Raw genomic sequence first — 13,786 nt, 5'->3', positions numbered from 1 at the left:
CTAATGTTTTATAGATTTGTGATTTAATATGGTGGTAATGAGTGTAGCTGCCTGTTTGCCCAGTAGGTGAGCCATCATATCTGCTTTTCTCAGGTAGTTAACTTTAGACAGCAGTGCCAGTAGAGCCTTTGATGGTGCATCTGTATCAAGAAGTCTCATTAGATGCTGGAGGAAGTTCAAAAAGTGTTTGTAAGAGTGCATGCCAGCCTTCCATTCCTTCACATCAGAAACTGTATTTGTCCCTTGGGCTGAGCAGTTTAGTGATTCAGAGCTGATTAACAAACTGGAAATTCATCCTTTTGGGGCAACTGGGGAGTTGCAATGTCCCCCACAGTTCCCATTGCTCTGGCTTCACTGATTCTACCACAATTTATTTTGATATTTCGAAATCAGACAGAGCAAGCAGCAAAACTTTCCTCTTTCAGTGTGGTGAGGGAAGTCTGCCATGGGAGTTCAGGGCATAAGGTTGACTTTATCAAGTTAGGATAACTTGAGCTGCCTTTAAATAGCAGTGTTGTTTTCTGTAGCAAGATGGGAAGCTTATTTTATCTCCAGTAATGGAGATAATGGAGAGGAGAGGAGAGGCAGAGGCAGAGGCAGAGGGAGTTCAATTCCAAAAGAAATAAATGGCAGTAAGCACAGAGCAGAATATTCACTTTCTGATCTGCTTGGTAGTGAAGTTGTTACATGAAAGCCATTTGCTGTGTCTGTGATCATCATACAAGTATTTAAAAGGTCATTACCCTCACCTCACATATGGAAAAACTGGAATATTAGGCTGTACAGGGAGTGACCTTCCTGAGCTCATCAGCAGAACCAAGTAGCAGAGAGAAGAATCTGTCTGTTCAATAAAAGATATAGTTACCATGCTCGTGATGCTAATCCCTTCATTTTCTGAATGGATCCTGCACTCTCACATGTTTCTTTTTCTAAAAATAATGATGTGTCTTTTCTCTATTTCATTCATCCCCTTGGCCCCAGTTACTGTTCTGTTTCTGTCTCCAAAATCCAACCATTCTAGGGAATATTGATTGTGCTAATAGTGCCCCAAATCTGGCTGAGTGTGCTGGTTTGGGCTGGGGTAGAATTAATTTTCTCCCCAGTGGCTGGTATGAAGCTGTGTTTTGGATTTATGCTGAACACAGGGCTGATAACATAGAGATGGTTTTGTTTCTGCAGAGCAGGGCTTACGCAGAGCTAAGGCCTTTTCTTCTTTTTGTGTTGCCAAACTGACAAGGAAGTTTGGGGTACCTGGGAGGAGACAGGGCCAGAACAGGTGACCCAAACTGCTCAGAGGGATATTCCAGAACATGAGCCATCCTTCTCAGTGTGTAAAGTTAGGGAGATAAAGGAGAAAGAGTGGAGACATTTGGATTGGTGCCATTTGTCTTCCCAAATCACTGTCCCCTGTGATGGGGCCCTGCTCTTCTGGAGATGTCTGAACACCTGCCTGCCCATGGGAAGAAGTGAATTAATTCCTTGTTTTGCTTTGCTTTTTTGCATGAATTTTGCTTTCCTATTAAATTTTCTTTATCTCTGAGAAGCTCATCTGCCTTCAAAGATTCTTCTTTGTCTTCCTGGACAGTCTTTAGTTACATCTGTTCTAGGTGCAAATGAGTTGAAATAATGAGCTCAGGAAATGTCTCAAACATATCTACAGCACCTCTGAGGTCTATACTACTTCTTATATTTGTCTACACAGGTTTCCCAGGAAAAAAATCCACTGTATGTATTCTTTTTTAAAGGTCCCCATAGTTTTAGAGCACAATATGAAAGTGATTAGCAGTAATGAGAGCTCAAAAGGGTAATTTAGCCTTCATGTTCATTTATTCTCAGCTACTCCTCTCCCTTCTAACAAAAGTGACAATTATTTCAAATTATGAGGTAAATCTTTGTCAACAAAGGATTAGTTGAAGAGATGCAACTCATTAATTAAAGGTCATCTGAGTACACATCACAGGAAAACCTCTTTGAATCACCATTAATCACTTCCTCATTCACATCAATTACCTAAATGAGAGAGAACTTCATATCACACAATTGATTTCCTCCAAGTGCTATCTTGTTCATATCACAGCTCTTTCTCTGCCTCCATTCCCCTGCAAATGCACCTACAGCTGCAAAAAAACCTTCAGAAAATAACTGTCTTTAATCCTCCTGAGCTCTGTTCTCACAATAAAATAAAATAAAATGTACGTGCTAACAACACAAACAGCTTGAGAAGTGAAAAAGAAAAATTAGTCTTGATTTAGATTTTTACTCATTTGGGTTGACTATAACACTCACTTTGTGGGGGTTTCTTAAATCTTCTTCAGGCAACTTTAAGCAATTTATTTCAACCTGCAATTCAAAGGATACTTTCTTTACAGCAATGTTGCAAACTCATGCTGGGATCAAATAGTCTATCTGGTATCTCTTGTACCTCTAAGATCTTCCTCTCAGGTGAAAGGCAGGCATTCAGACCTCATTTACTTGGCTAGAATCTAGCAAGTCTCTCAGATGTTTTGACTGAGCAGCGTTTAAAAAGATCCTAATGAAAATTATTTCTCGGTGAAAGAAGAGGTGCTGAACAAAATCACATTTCCAACCTCACTACTCATTAAGATATAGACAAACTAAAGGATAAGCCCCATGTACTGTATCTTCCTTTATTCAGGTACTGCAATCTAATTTTGAGTTGGTGTGTTATGCTTAGAATTTACACCCAAACTCTCTGACTTCGTTCAAGTTCTCCAGACTGAATTGTGCTGGCCTGCTAAATCATGCTGGGTTTCTTATCTGCTGGCCACATGCATGCCTGTTTTAATGATAAGACTTTCTTGTAGGTGTAGTGCTCAGACTGGTACCTCAGACCATAACCTTTCATCTGTCCAAAAACTCTGTGTGGCATATGTGGTACAAACTATCCCAACTCAAACTTCTTTCAGCTCTTTGGAGATTTTCATATCCTACCTCCCCTTCCTTGCCACCTACACATAAAATAAGCAAGGATCCCTTATGGATGCAGTAGATAGCTGTGAGTTTCTTCTTTTTGTGGGATAAATATGCTGCCCTCTGCCTTTTACAGTGTACCAATGCTTCACAGTCTCTACCCTATTTGCCCTCAAAGTTAAATCTTCAGACAGAAATATTGTATGATCCTTATTTTACACCTGGCTTAAAGGTGTCACACAAGAAGCCAGTGCTAAAGTGCAGAGGAGACTCAGAATGTCTTGGCAGAGTGATTTTTTTCAGGAACTCTGCAAATTCAGGGATGCTACTGTGGCAGTGAGGCCACCAGGATGCAACCTCTACTGGTTGAGGCCAGATTTGTACTAGCCACTTAAAAATAAAGGGTTTGCTCTCCTTTTGCTTGTCTTTTAAGCTCTGCAATCCCATCCTTTCATGGGGTTTCAGTGGAGCCTGTTAGCAGCGCAGCATTTCTCTCTGTGTGAGAGGAGACTGTAACATTAAATCTCACACAGGTCTCTATTAAATGTTGCCTTTTATCTTCTTTTCTGCCAGAGTCGGGATTAAATGTGTCAGACTGTATTTCATGTTTGGACTCAGATGTTCATTAATTCTTATCTATATTACAGTCTCACAAACTGAGAGTCTTACAGTACTTCTAGCTAACAAAGTAAAAATTTACTCTTATCTCTTTCTCTACAAGGTCTTTTAAGAATAAAGCATCCAGTTAAGAGACAACACCTAAATTATTTTATCTTTAACCCAATAACCAACCACTAGTGGCCCACAATGTGGACTTTTCTATCCAATTACAAAACGCCACCTAAACTCGTGAAGAAGTAGGTGAAAAAGAAAGACTCAACCTACGCCCTAAATCCTCCATCTTGTTTTATATATATAATATATATATATTATATTTATTACTATATTCTAAAATCTTAAACTCTAAACACACTGTGGTATTACACACTTCTACTCAAACTATACACCCATAATCCCAGTTCTATCATTTAATTTTGAAAGCCTTCTCAGGAAGGCCTCTGGTGAAATGCAGTATTTTCTTGGGGGTCAGTGCCTGTCAGCACAGACAGTCTAAAATTCTCAGTGCCCAGAATTCCAACATATGTGTTTCTTGCAGGAGGCTCATCCATGGAACCGTGCTGCTCAGCATGGCACTGCACAGCACACTCCCCACAGCAGTGATCACCCCAGCCATCTGCAGCACGGAGACACCAACCTCAGTCACGCTGCAGGTGAGAAAGCCAGAAAATCAAAGCAAAGGCTTATTTTCCAACAAAGTGCAAGGAAAAGGGTAAAAGGGTAAAAGTTCCCACAGCTCATCGAGACCACCTGTAATGCTTTTATGTTTGCTAGTTTTATTTTTCGGGTGGAGCACTAATTTGTGTAGTAGTTTGAGTCTTTTTTCTGCTGTGAGATAGGATCAGGAGAAAAGTGAAGCAGGCTTAAACTTAAAGGTATAAAGATAGATTTATTAACACACACTAAAAGAAGAAAATGAGAATCAAAATGAAATTTTCAAAACACTCCTCTTCCCTCACTAACTTCTTTTCTTTCTCACAGTCAATGTATAAAGACAAAACTCGTAACTTTAGGTTAGTACCACTTAGAAAACAGTCCTTTATTGGTCTTTTTAGAGAGAGAAGTCTCTTTTGAATTGTTGTGGTAACTTTCTACAAGAAAAAGCAGTCTGCTTGAGGCTTTTAACTTTCACAGAAGCAGTTGCCCAGGGGAAAATTTTGCAGAGGTGTATCTCTATATTTAATTGCTTAATCTGGTTGTTAATTTTAAAGCTAGTCACTAGTTGGTTTTTACTATCCATGCTAAACCAACACACCACCCAAACTCAAAATCCTATGTCCATTAGAGCCACTCAAAGAAATGCATCAGATCTGCACGGTGGTTTTGTCACCTTTCCAGGTTGTGTTAGCAACTGGGTATTTCAAGGACAAAGCCAATTGTTTTCTGTATTAAAAATCCTAATGTCTGTTAGCAAATTAAATGTAAAAGCAGATAATACAGATAAATGAGCCTGGCCTAAAAATAGCCTTGTTTCAACAGGCAAGCAAATGGGGATTTTCCAGGCTGAGAAGTTCAGTCAAAAACCATGCCTTAAAATAGCTCCCCCTATTAATAATTCAGGGAAGTTGAGACAGTAAATGGCTATTCATTTATATCTACTGAAAGAAATGAAACAGGATTTCTCATTCTGCCCTCCTCACTTTCAGTTATTCCCAGCCATATAGCAGTATCGCAATTTGTGAACATGCTGGAAATGTCGTCAATATTTATTTTCATAGAAAATCTAGGCTTGGGTTGGAAGAGACCTTAAAGATCATCCAGTTTTGTGATGTGACTGAGTGTTTTATAGGGAATAAATATGTTAACTTTTAGAAGAGTGATGCATATCAAATACTTATATTAAATATTAGATATAGATAAGAAATTTTGGTGTCTAATAATAGACCAAAGCTGGATGCAAAGTGAGCTGAATTTTGAAGAAAAGTCTGAATTTTCAGATAAGTCTACTCAGATTATCAAGTACCTCAAGCTTTGTAGTTTAGGTTGAATGTTTACTTTCTCTGTATCTTAAAAAAAAAAATCATCTCATATTTTTGACAGACATCTGACAGATGTATAAGAATAGAAAATTGGTAGATGCTGTACAATGCATCTATAAATAGAACATCCAGAAGAGAAATCAGGAATCTGATTTCCATCTCTTACAGAGACAAACTACATATCAGAAGTAGGCTTGCTTTTCAAAAAACAAAACAAATCTATGTTAATGAATGTTTTCCATTTAAGAGCTGTCTCATTTAAAAAAAAGAAAGGATGCAAAAAAGAATAAGAACAATAAGAAATTGCTTCAGCTTTGGGCTCATGCAGTTCTAATAAAGTTGTAATATGGTGGATGAAATTCTCCCAGGAAAGTTGGGTTCCACTGATTTCTGCGAATGGAATTTATCACTAAAGCATATAAGAAACATATTACAAACAGTGAACGTCCTCAAATAATTATTCCCCCCTCTCTTTGTCATACTTTCTATACTCCTTATAGAAATCCAACATTTATTGACACTTGCTTTGGAGATTGTACATTGCTAAAACCCTTCTGTCTTTTTTTTCTTTCTTTTCTTGTGTTTTAAATAAAGATCAACTTCCCAGAAACTGATTTGGAGTTCATTAAACCTGAACCTGAAGAAAGAAGAGGTGATCTTGCAGAGCCAACCCAAGAGTGCCTGCAGCACATTGCAAGACTTTCACAGAGACATTCTCTCTTGCTGTAAGTTGTCCCCACCTAACCCTGCTGGTTCTTGCTGTGCTGTATCTACCCAATCGATCACAATTAAATGTATCCAATTTGTTAAAAACAAAATTTTCCTCTGAAGTCCAGCCTAGCTTGACTGATTTGAGAAGTAACACCTCTAAATGAAAGAATAGATCACAGCAAGGCCTAATAAGGCCCTGGAGGTGGCAGTGTATTTTATCAGTTTAGAAAAGGATTGTTTTCCCCTTTCTATTACTAGATCTTTTCATGTCTTTGAGGCAAGAAACTAATTTTTCATTCAAAACATAAGATTTTCAGGTAATGCAGCACATCTGTATCAGTATTAGCAAGAACACCTTTAAGTTCCATGGAAATCAGCCTCCTTTAGTTATTAAACACTCAGACTTCAGATAGAGCTGTGAAATGGCTTTTGAAAAATCTGTTTCAAGTTACAACCAAGGAAAGAAGTATGGAAAGTTCAGCTTTCACAGAAGGTGGATAAAGGCAAAGTGGAACAAAACACACTCTGAACTGAGGTAGATTAGAACTCTCTGCTAGATGTATGTTGTACTACCAATTAGGATTATGTACTGCATAAAATAATTTTGGGTATAATCAGGGTGGAGTTTGGAACACAGGTGCTTACAGAGAGCCATTACGCTAATGGCAGTTAATTGTATGAATTAATCCTCCATCAAAGGTCAAAAGGTGCATTAGTTGTGCAATAACTAAATAACTTAATTCAGCACGCTCAGTGGGATACATTGTGTCTGTTAAGAAGATTTTTCTGTGCTGATTTCTATGTTGGTAGCTTGAGTGGTTTCTTAAAATAATTTATTTAAAAAAAGGAGAGACAAGTTTTCTGTTGTATTTTATATTTAACTCAACTTTTTAAAAGACAGATGAAATGTAAAATTATTTTTATTAATCAGAAGATCTGTGATTTGAAGTGTTGTTATTCTGTTGTAAAATGTGAATGGGATGTCAGTATTTTATTGTGAAGAGCCACAGTGACTGAAATTTCCACCTGAAAAATATGCTTCAGAATGATTTAGGGAACTTCAAACCCAGTGCCTGTGACCTCTGTTACCATGGAAAAATTGTGGTATCAGTAGGAAGGAATAGATCATTAAGAAATTAACTAAGTACAAAGTAATTTGTTAACGACAGTGCATGCCATTTCTCTGCTGCTTAAAACCTTGATGTCCATTTTATTGAGAATGCTGTATGGCTCTTGTCTTCAAGACTCAGGAGGACACAGTAGTTATGGAAAGTGTGCAGAGAGGGGCAACAAATATCGTGAAAGGGCTTAAGCAGCTCTTTGACCAAGAGAATCTAAAAAGGCTGACTGCAGTTTGAAGAGAAGACTGGAGTATATCTGTGTATGTACAACGAATTTTTTGTAAAATCATGATGGTGATAGACAAGGTACATGCCTCATCAAATCCTACAATATTTGAACTTAGGGACATTCAGTGAAACAAGTAGGAAATCAATCATCACCAAATGGAATAAAGTACTTCTTTAGACGGTCAGTGGCAAGCTTTTAAAATCTGCTGTCTCAAAGCTATGAAGGCAGATGACAACATTACCACATTTGTAATGGTTAAACACAAATTCATGCATAAGAGTTTCATGAATAGGTTTTACAAAGGACCAGCAAAGAGTAGATCCTATAATATCCACAATACAACAACTTCAGGTTCTGTGGGAATATGAAGGGAGGAGACCACTGAAGTCACCAGTCTGGAGTTAAGGCTGTGCTAAGTTCTGTTAGAGGTCCTTGGAGGAAAGGCAGTGGTAGTCCTGTGTTTTCCCATAGTTTGTTGTTCTCTGTTCTCCTATCTTACAAGCAAAGCTGGTCTAGTAAATTAATCATGAGAGGAAGGGTAACATATCTGGGGTTTGAATGAAGCAATTCCATTTTTTTGGTACTTTGCAATCCAGAGGAATCTATCAGCCTGCAAATTTTGTTGCAACTTTCTTGCATCTCTATCAGAGAAATTCTTTTAACCTTTCTCATTTGTGAGATACTTTCTCATAAAAATTGTAGCATGTTTGTATCCCAACACATTATTGGCATGATAGCTGAAGATTTTTTTTTTCCTGTATGTCAAGAAATAGAGAGGAATCTAGGCAGGCTTTTAGTGGCAGTATCACTCTCTGATGCTTCAGGCTTGCAAGCCTCAAATGTGACTTTGAAGTAAGTGGGTGTCTGTGGTCAGAAGACACAAGAAACCTTTCTCAGTCTGTCAGGATCCTTCTGTTCATCCTGCTGAAAGCAGACAGACTATGTGAATGGACAGAAAATTCTTAAACCAATGGTAGAAAAGGAAGAAACAGTGGTTAAAACCAGACAGCTGCCTGGTTGTCTATTTTACAGGTTTTCGAATCTAGCAGTGTTATAAGTCCAACGCTTCTGCAAAACTGACAGCACAGACAGCCTGATTCTGTTCCTCCTCTCTGCAGGATCAGGATCCAAGTCTGCTGTTAGAATAGATGCACAGATATAAACATTTTTTTATATAGTATCAAAAAATTGGTTGCCCCAGTAGTCGTGCTTAGTCATTCCAGTAGCTGGACCCAGATCTCCCTGGTCTCCCCAGCTGCTGACACCCAGACATAAAAGCCCTCAAGGTTCATAACTACACTGAGTTGTTTGCTGATGCTTGGGCCTCCTCCTGTTTCATGGATGTGTATCTGCTCCAGACACACGGTCTGCCCAGCAGCTCAGACTCTTGTCTTGCTGGTAGGTGGGTCAAATCACTTGTCCCTGTGGCCAGCATCTCTTGGATGTTGATTAATGAAGATGTTGTTGAGTGGGGCTGAAGGAAATGAGCATACCCACGTGTCTCTTGTGCTCCGCACAGCCCTACACTCTGATCTTTGGCATCATCAACAAGGCAGACAGGAGAGAGCCAGGAGGGGAGCTCATTAGTTACAGCCAGCTGCTTTGGCTGAGCTCTGCAAACATTTCAGATGTGAGCTTCTGAATCCCTTTAGGATTACTGTGTTTGAATTACAAGCCCCAGAAAACTCTACAACTGAGATAAAGGCTGCTCTTTGAGTGTGATGCAGCCTGCTTGTACAGTGTGTCCCAGTGAAGGGATGGGAGACTGGTTTGAAGCTGGGATCATGACAGTCTGGTTTCTGCCATCTTTGTTTCCTTTGGTGCCTTGAGGAGGCTGACCTGAAACAGAGACTGGACAGAGCTAGAGAATAAAGTGGACATTTACTGAAAGGCCTCCAGGATACACCTTGGACAGGGTCTGACCAGGGTTACACCCAAGCTGGACTAAGAATGGTCACAAAATGGACAAACGATCACAAGGTCTCACAGTTTTATAAGTTTTGGTCCATTTGCATATTGGGCTTTAATTGTCCAATTACAGCTTCAGGTTGTGAGGTCCCATCCTTCTTGTTCCTCCCTTCAGTCCACTGTTGTTTGTTCTTGGTCTTCAGCAGGAAAAGGATTAGGTTTGTCTCCCTACTCTGTGCAGAAAGCTGAGTGACACTGAATGTGAGGCTCAGAACTGCACCCCTAGGCAGCATAGAATCTGAAAAATGTGAAAGCTAGAACTTAAGCTAGAACTTTCCCCCCTTTAGAGGGAGGGAATTCATTCAATCATTTATTCATTCATTCATTCATTCATCATTTTCATTTTGCTTTACTTTTACCTCTCTTCCAGCTTCCCTTTTTCCTTTTTGCCACTTACCTGGGAAGGACCTAGTTTGCCGACCAGTGGTCACAAGAGTCCTGTTGTAATGAGGTGTGATCAGATCTATTTGCAATTGGGTGAATAGTGGAAGAGGTCTAGTCTGTCCATGGAAGAGAAACTTTAAAGTGAAAATCTGTGCTGGAGGACAGAAATTTGCATTTTCTATCTTTTCTGCTCTCTCTTCTTTTTGCCTTTCGTCCTTTTGCCTGTTCTCCTTTAGTACTGAATGTGGGCAACAAAAGCAGATCAGAAGCATTCAAACTCATTTTCCCCCTCCCACCAAAAAAGTAACATCACCAGCTAAAAAGCCTTCAGAGAGGCTGTTTTCTTCATCTAGCTGAAGGGATTAATCAAATCCTGAACAGAAAACTACTGAATTCTTTAGGTTATAAGATATTTAGTTTTATTCATATTAAGCAGAAGGCTATATATTTTAATATATATCTCATATGGAGGGAAATTTAGATACACCACTACCTAAAAAATATATTTAATTTTTATTTAAAAATATATTTAAATAACATCTTAACCCTATTGAGACAAAGAAATGCCCTTATTTGCATAACAATCTTTGGACCCTATATCTATGCAAAACATTTTTGCCATTTTAAATGTCTTATTACATGTTTATATAAACTTTTGTTACAACTAAGAAACTTAAAATCAAAGCTTAAGACACTCCCACCCCACTCACCCTTTCATTTCATCTCTGATCTTTAAAGCACAGAAAGAGAAAATGGCATTGTCTCTGAGCAAAGTCAGAGGGAGAAATCTGTTATTTAGAAAACATGATACAAGGATTGATTTCTTATCTCCCTTTGCAAGCTCAGTAGAAGCTTTAGCTGCTTTAATCTGAACAACAGATTGTCTAGTTCGGAGGATGCTGTTTGAAAGCTGAAATCTCTGCTCAAAGTTATCATTTAAAAGAGGTCCTTTAGCTGCACTGTCCTGCAGAATGTCATCCAAATGCATAAGGTAACCAGACAGGCAATGAAGTTTTAGGCCTACTTTTATCTCTTTTTCTGTGTGTGACTTTTTCACATGATCACAAAGGCATCTATTGTCACAGGAGAAATGCTATGAATTCTGGAACTGTTTCTTGAAGTCATTACCAAAATGGTACTTTCCCTGAACTGATTACTGAAAGTCAGGATTGGTATCACAGTTAAGTTCGTCTTCTGCATACATTTATGAGCTGCTTCTCCTAAAGGGAAGAAATTAACATTCACTCAGGAAAAAACATGCCCATCTTTGTGCTGCTGCTCTCTGTTCCTAAACACTTGGCAATTCAAAATTGCAAAGGAAAAAAGTTGTCTAGTGCCTACAGAGCCAAAGGAACTCATATCTGTGAGCAGTAAATGACACAATCTTGACAGTTGGAGCAGGGCTAAGATTTTTTTTTTTTTTTTGGCTAAGAATGTCCTAAAACAAATAGAAGGACGACAACCTTGGAAAGAATGTAAACACTTGGATTTTGAGCCCTTTGAGTTTACACATCTGGATAATTAAATTCTTGTCTTGAAACAAACTATTTACTCACTGCCTTCAGCTAGATCCCTCATACCTCATTCTGAAATATTTAGATTTGTTTAAAGTCACAACTGTCTTACGCCATTAACTAAGTGCATCACCAACCTGGTCAAACAGAACCAAGAAAACCAAAGTTCTACTTGATTTGACGAATTATTTGTATAAACTGGGAACCAGTTAGGTCTCTCAGAGTTTGCTTTTGAAGGCTCTGATGTCAAGTTATCACCACTGTCTGAGCTTGTCTCTCCAGGGAAATTTATTTTCCTGTTTTCTGATGTGTAAGAACCTGAGATTTAATATGCATGAAGCAAAGACATCTAAATTGTTGACAAATCAGATTATATAAGGCAGAAATTATTCTGAGGCATTTCTCACCATGGTGAAATATGGTGTAATGACTGACCATTCTATCAATATGACATTTAGATATCTAGTATCTCTGTGAGGAGCCTAGTATATTGCTTTTTTTTTTTTTTTTTTTTTTTTTTTTTTTTTTTTTTTTTTTTTTTTTTTTTTTTAGTACAGTAAAACATGGCAAGTTACATCTTTCAAACAAATATAAAAGCTGCTGAGAGCTTTTCTTCCCTTTCTCAAACTCATATCAACAGTAGAGGTAATCACACTCTGCATGTGTGTACCTGTGCTCATGTTTTTGTGTATGTACACAGATGTGCCTAAACATTATTTTAAAGCAGATATGTTAAAAATAGACACACCTGCATTAAAGAGTCAAAGCAAGGGCAGGAATGAAAGCTACAACTTGCAGTGTTGTGTCTCTAATTAGGAAAGTTTAAAATGATTTGTAGCAGAGAGGTGTAACAATAATTTACCAGTGTAAATGTACCTTCTTTCTGTCAAAGAAATCCAACCAGTAAAAACAAACAAACAACACCAACAATAGAGACAGCAAAGGAGAAAATTGAGAGTGCTTGGAATGTGAAATAATCATATATATGTGTGTCTTTTGACACTTCATTTTTATATAACCTAAGGCTGACAGATCCAGAATATAAGTATCACTTTTCTTATAAAAGCTGGTCTGCAGAAAATGATATCTTACCCCAAGGAAAACATGTACTTAGCTGAAAAGCAGTGTACTGTGTGACTTGGCCCCTCTGCACAATAAAAGTTTGTTGCTACACAAAGCTTCAGGTGGTTTTAATTTCAAACTGAATTTCTAATCTTCTTTTCCAGACTCTCAGAGCAACAGAGAAGAATCTTGTGGTTTTATCGCTATTCCTGTAATAACCAAAACTGCTCCCTACCTCTGGTGCTGGGCAGTGCACCCAGCTGGGATAGAACCACTCTGTCAGAAATGTATGCCTTGCTGAGGAGCTGGAGATTTTCCAACCCTCTGGAGGCACTTGGGCTGCTGACTTTCAGGTAAGGGAAAATTACCCAAGTAGGAAAGCAAGGATGAACAGAACAATCACATGCTGTTTATTTCAGTTTTTTCAGTATTTCAGCACATTCTCCAGGTTTGGCACACTGGCTGTGCTTTTGTTTCTCCCTGGGTCTACGTGAAAATGGAGTTACAGCTCTTGTGATGACCTGGAGTGTGCCAATCATGTCTTCTTGGTTGAAGGTTTCCTGTTTCTCAGCATAATGAAAAGAGTATTTCATTCTCTAGAAGAGATCCAGGCAGTTTCTGGTAACAGGTGATCAGTCAAATACTTGGCACTTACATAGCACTCCATAACCTCAAACTACTGTACCGACAGGAGGTGAATAGTGGGAGATAAGGAGGACTGCAATATGTCTCTAGATTATGCAATAATCTATGTAAATACATACAGTCCCACATGTAACCTATCTTTCTGAAGTAGATTGGATGAAACTTTGAAGTCAGTTGAGTAAATTCTGTTGTGGTGCCTTATGTTCCACCCCCAGTTCTTGCTCTGGGAGCTGATTGTTTGTCAGGATACTTTCTTGATGCTGGAGATAGCCTTACCCATGATGTAACAGAGATGTCAGGGGACAGAATCTGTGTCAGCAGTTACATTCCCTCCAAAAACTTGGGAGGTATTCTGCATTAAGTGACCTGTAAAAACATTACACATGCAGATGAAATGCTTGGGCAAATTTGTTTTATCAAGCCGTTGCTTGTCTTGGGTAAGCACAAGCTGCACCAGTTTTACAATCTCAGTTTCAGGCTGTACCTTAAAGAAAAATAAGCCTCCTCTAAAGCTTTACTTGGGAAATATACTGTGACTTGATACGCTTACTGCCATATTGCTAAAAATAGGTATTTAATAATCTAAAACTGATTGTTTTCCCTGGATGCAATTTCCCAAGAATA

The 13,786-nt window shown here is 38.5% G+C and overlaps 1 protein-coding gene across 1 annotated transcript in view; it reads left to right on the top strand.

Annotated features, from left to right (window-relative positions):
• The window catches only part of PIK3C2G (phosphatidylinositol-4-phosphate 3-kinase catalytic subunit type 2 gamma), a 184,286-nt gene that overhangs the window by 56,578 nt on the left and 113,922 nt on the right, over nt 1–13,786 (top strand). Inside the window, exons 13-15 of the mRNA XM_066319528.1 lie at nt 4,088–4,202; nt 6,123–6,253; nt 12,682–12,870. Coding sequence (XP_066175625.1) covers nt 4,088–4,202; nt 6,123–6,253; nt 12,682–12,870 — 435 coding nt within the window. The remainder of the gene's footprint in view (nt 1–4,087; nt 4,203–6,122; nt 6,254–12,681; nt 12,871–13,786) is intronic.

The sequence above is a fragment of the Sylvia atricapilla genome, chromosome 5 (assembly GCF_009819655.1).
Source record: "Sylvia atricapilla isolate bSylAtr1 chromosome 5, bSylAtr1.pri, whole genome shotgun sequence".
Taxonomy (NCBI): Eukaryota; Metazoa; Chordata; class Aves; order Passeriformes; family Sylviidae; genus Sylvia; species Sylvia atricapilla.
The sequence above is the reverse complement of the archived record's forward strand: the minus strand, read 5'-3'. Positions and strand labels throughout refer to the sequence as shown.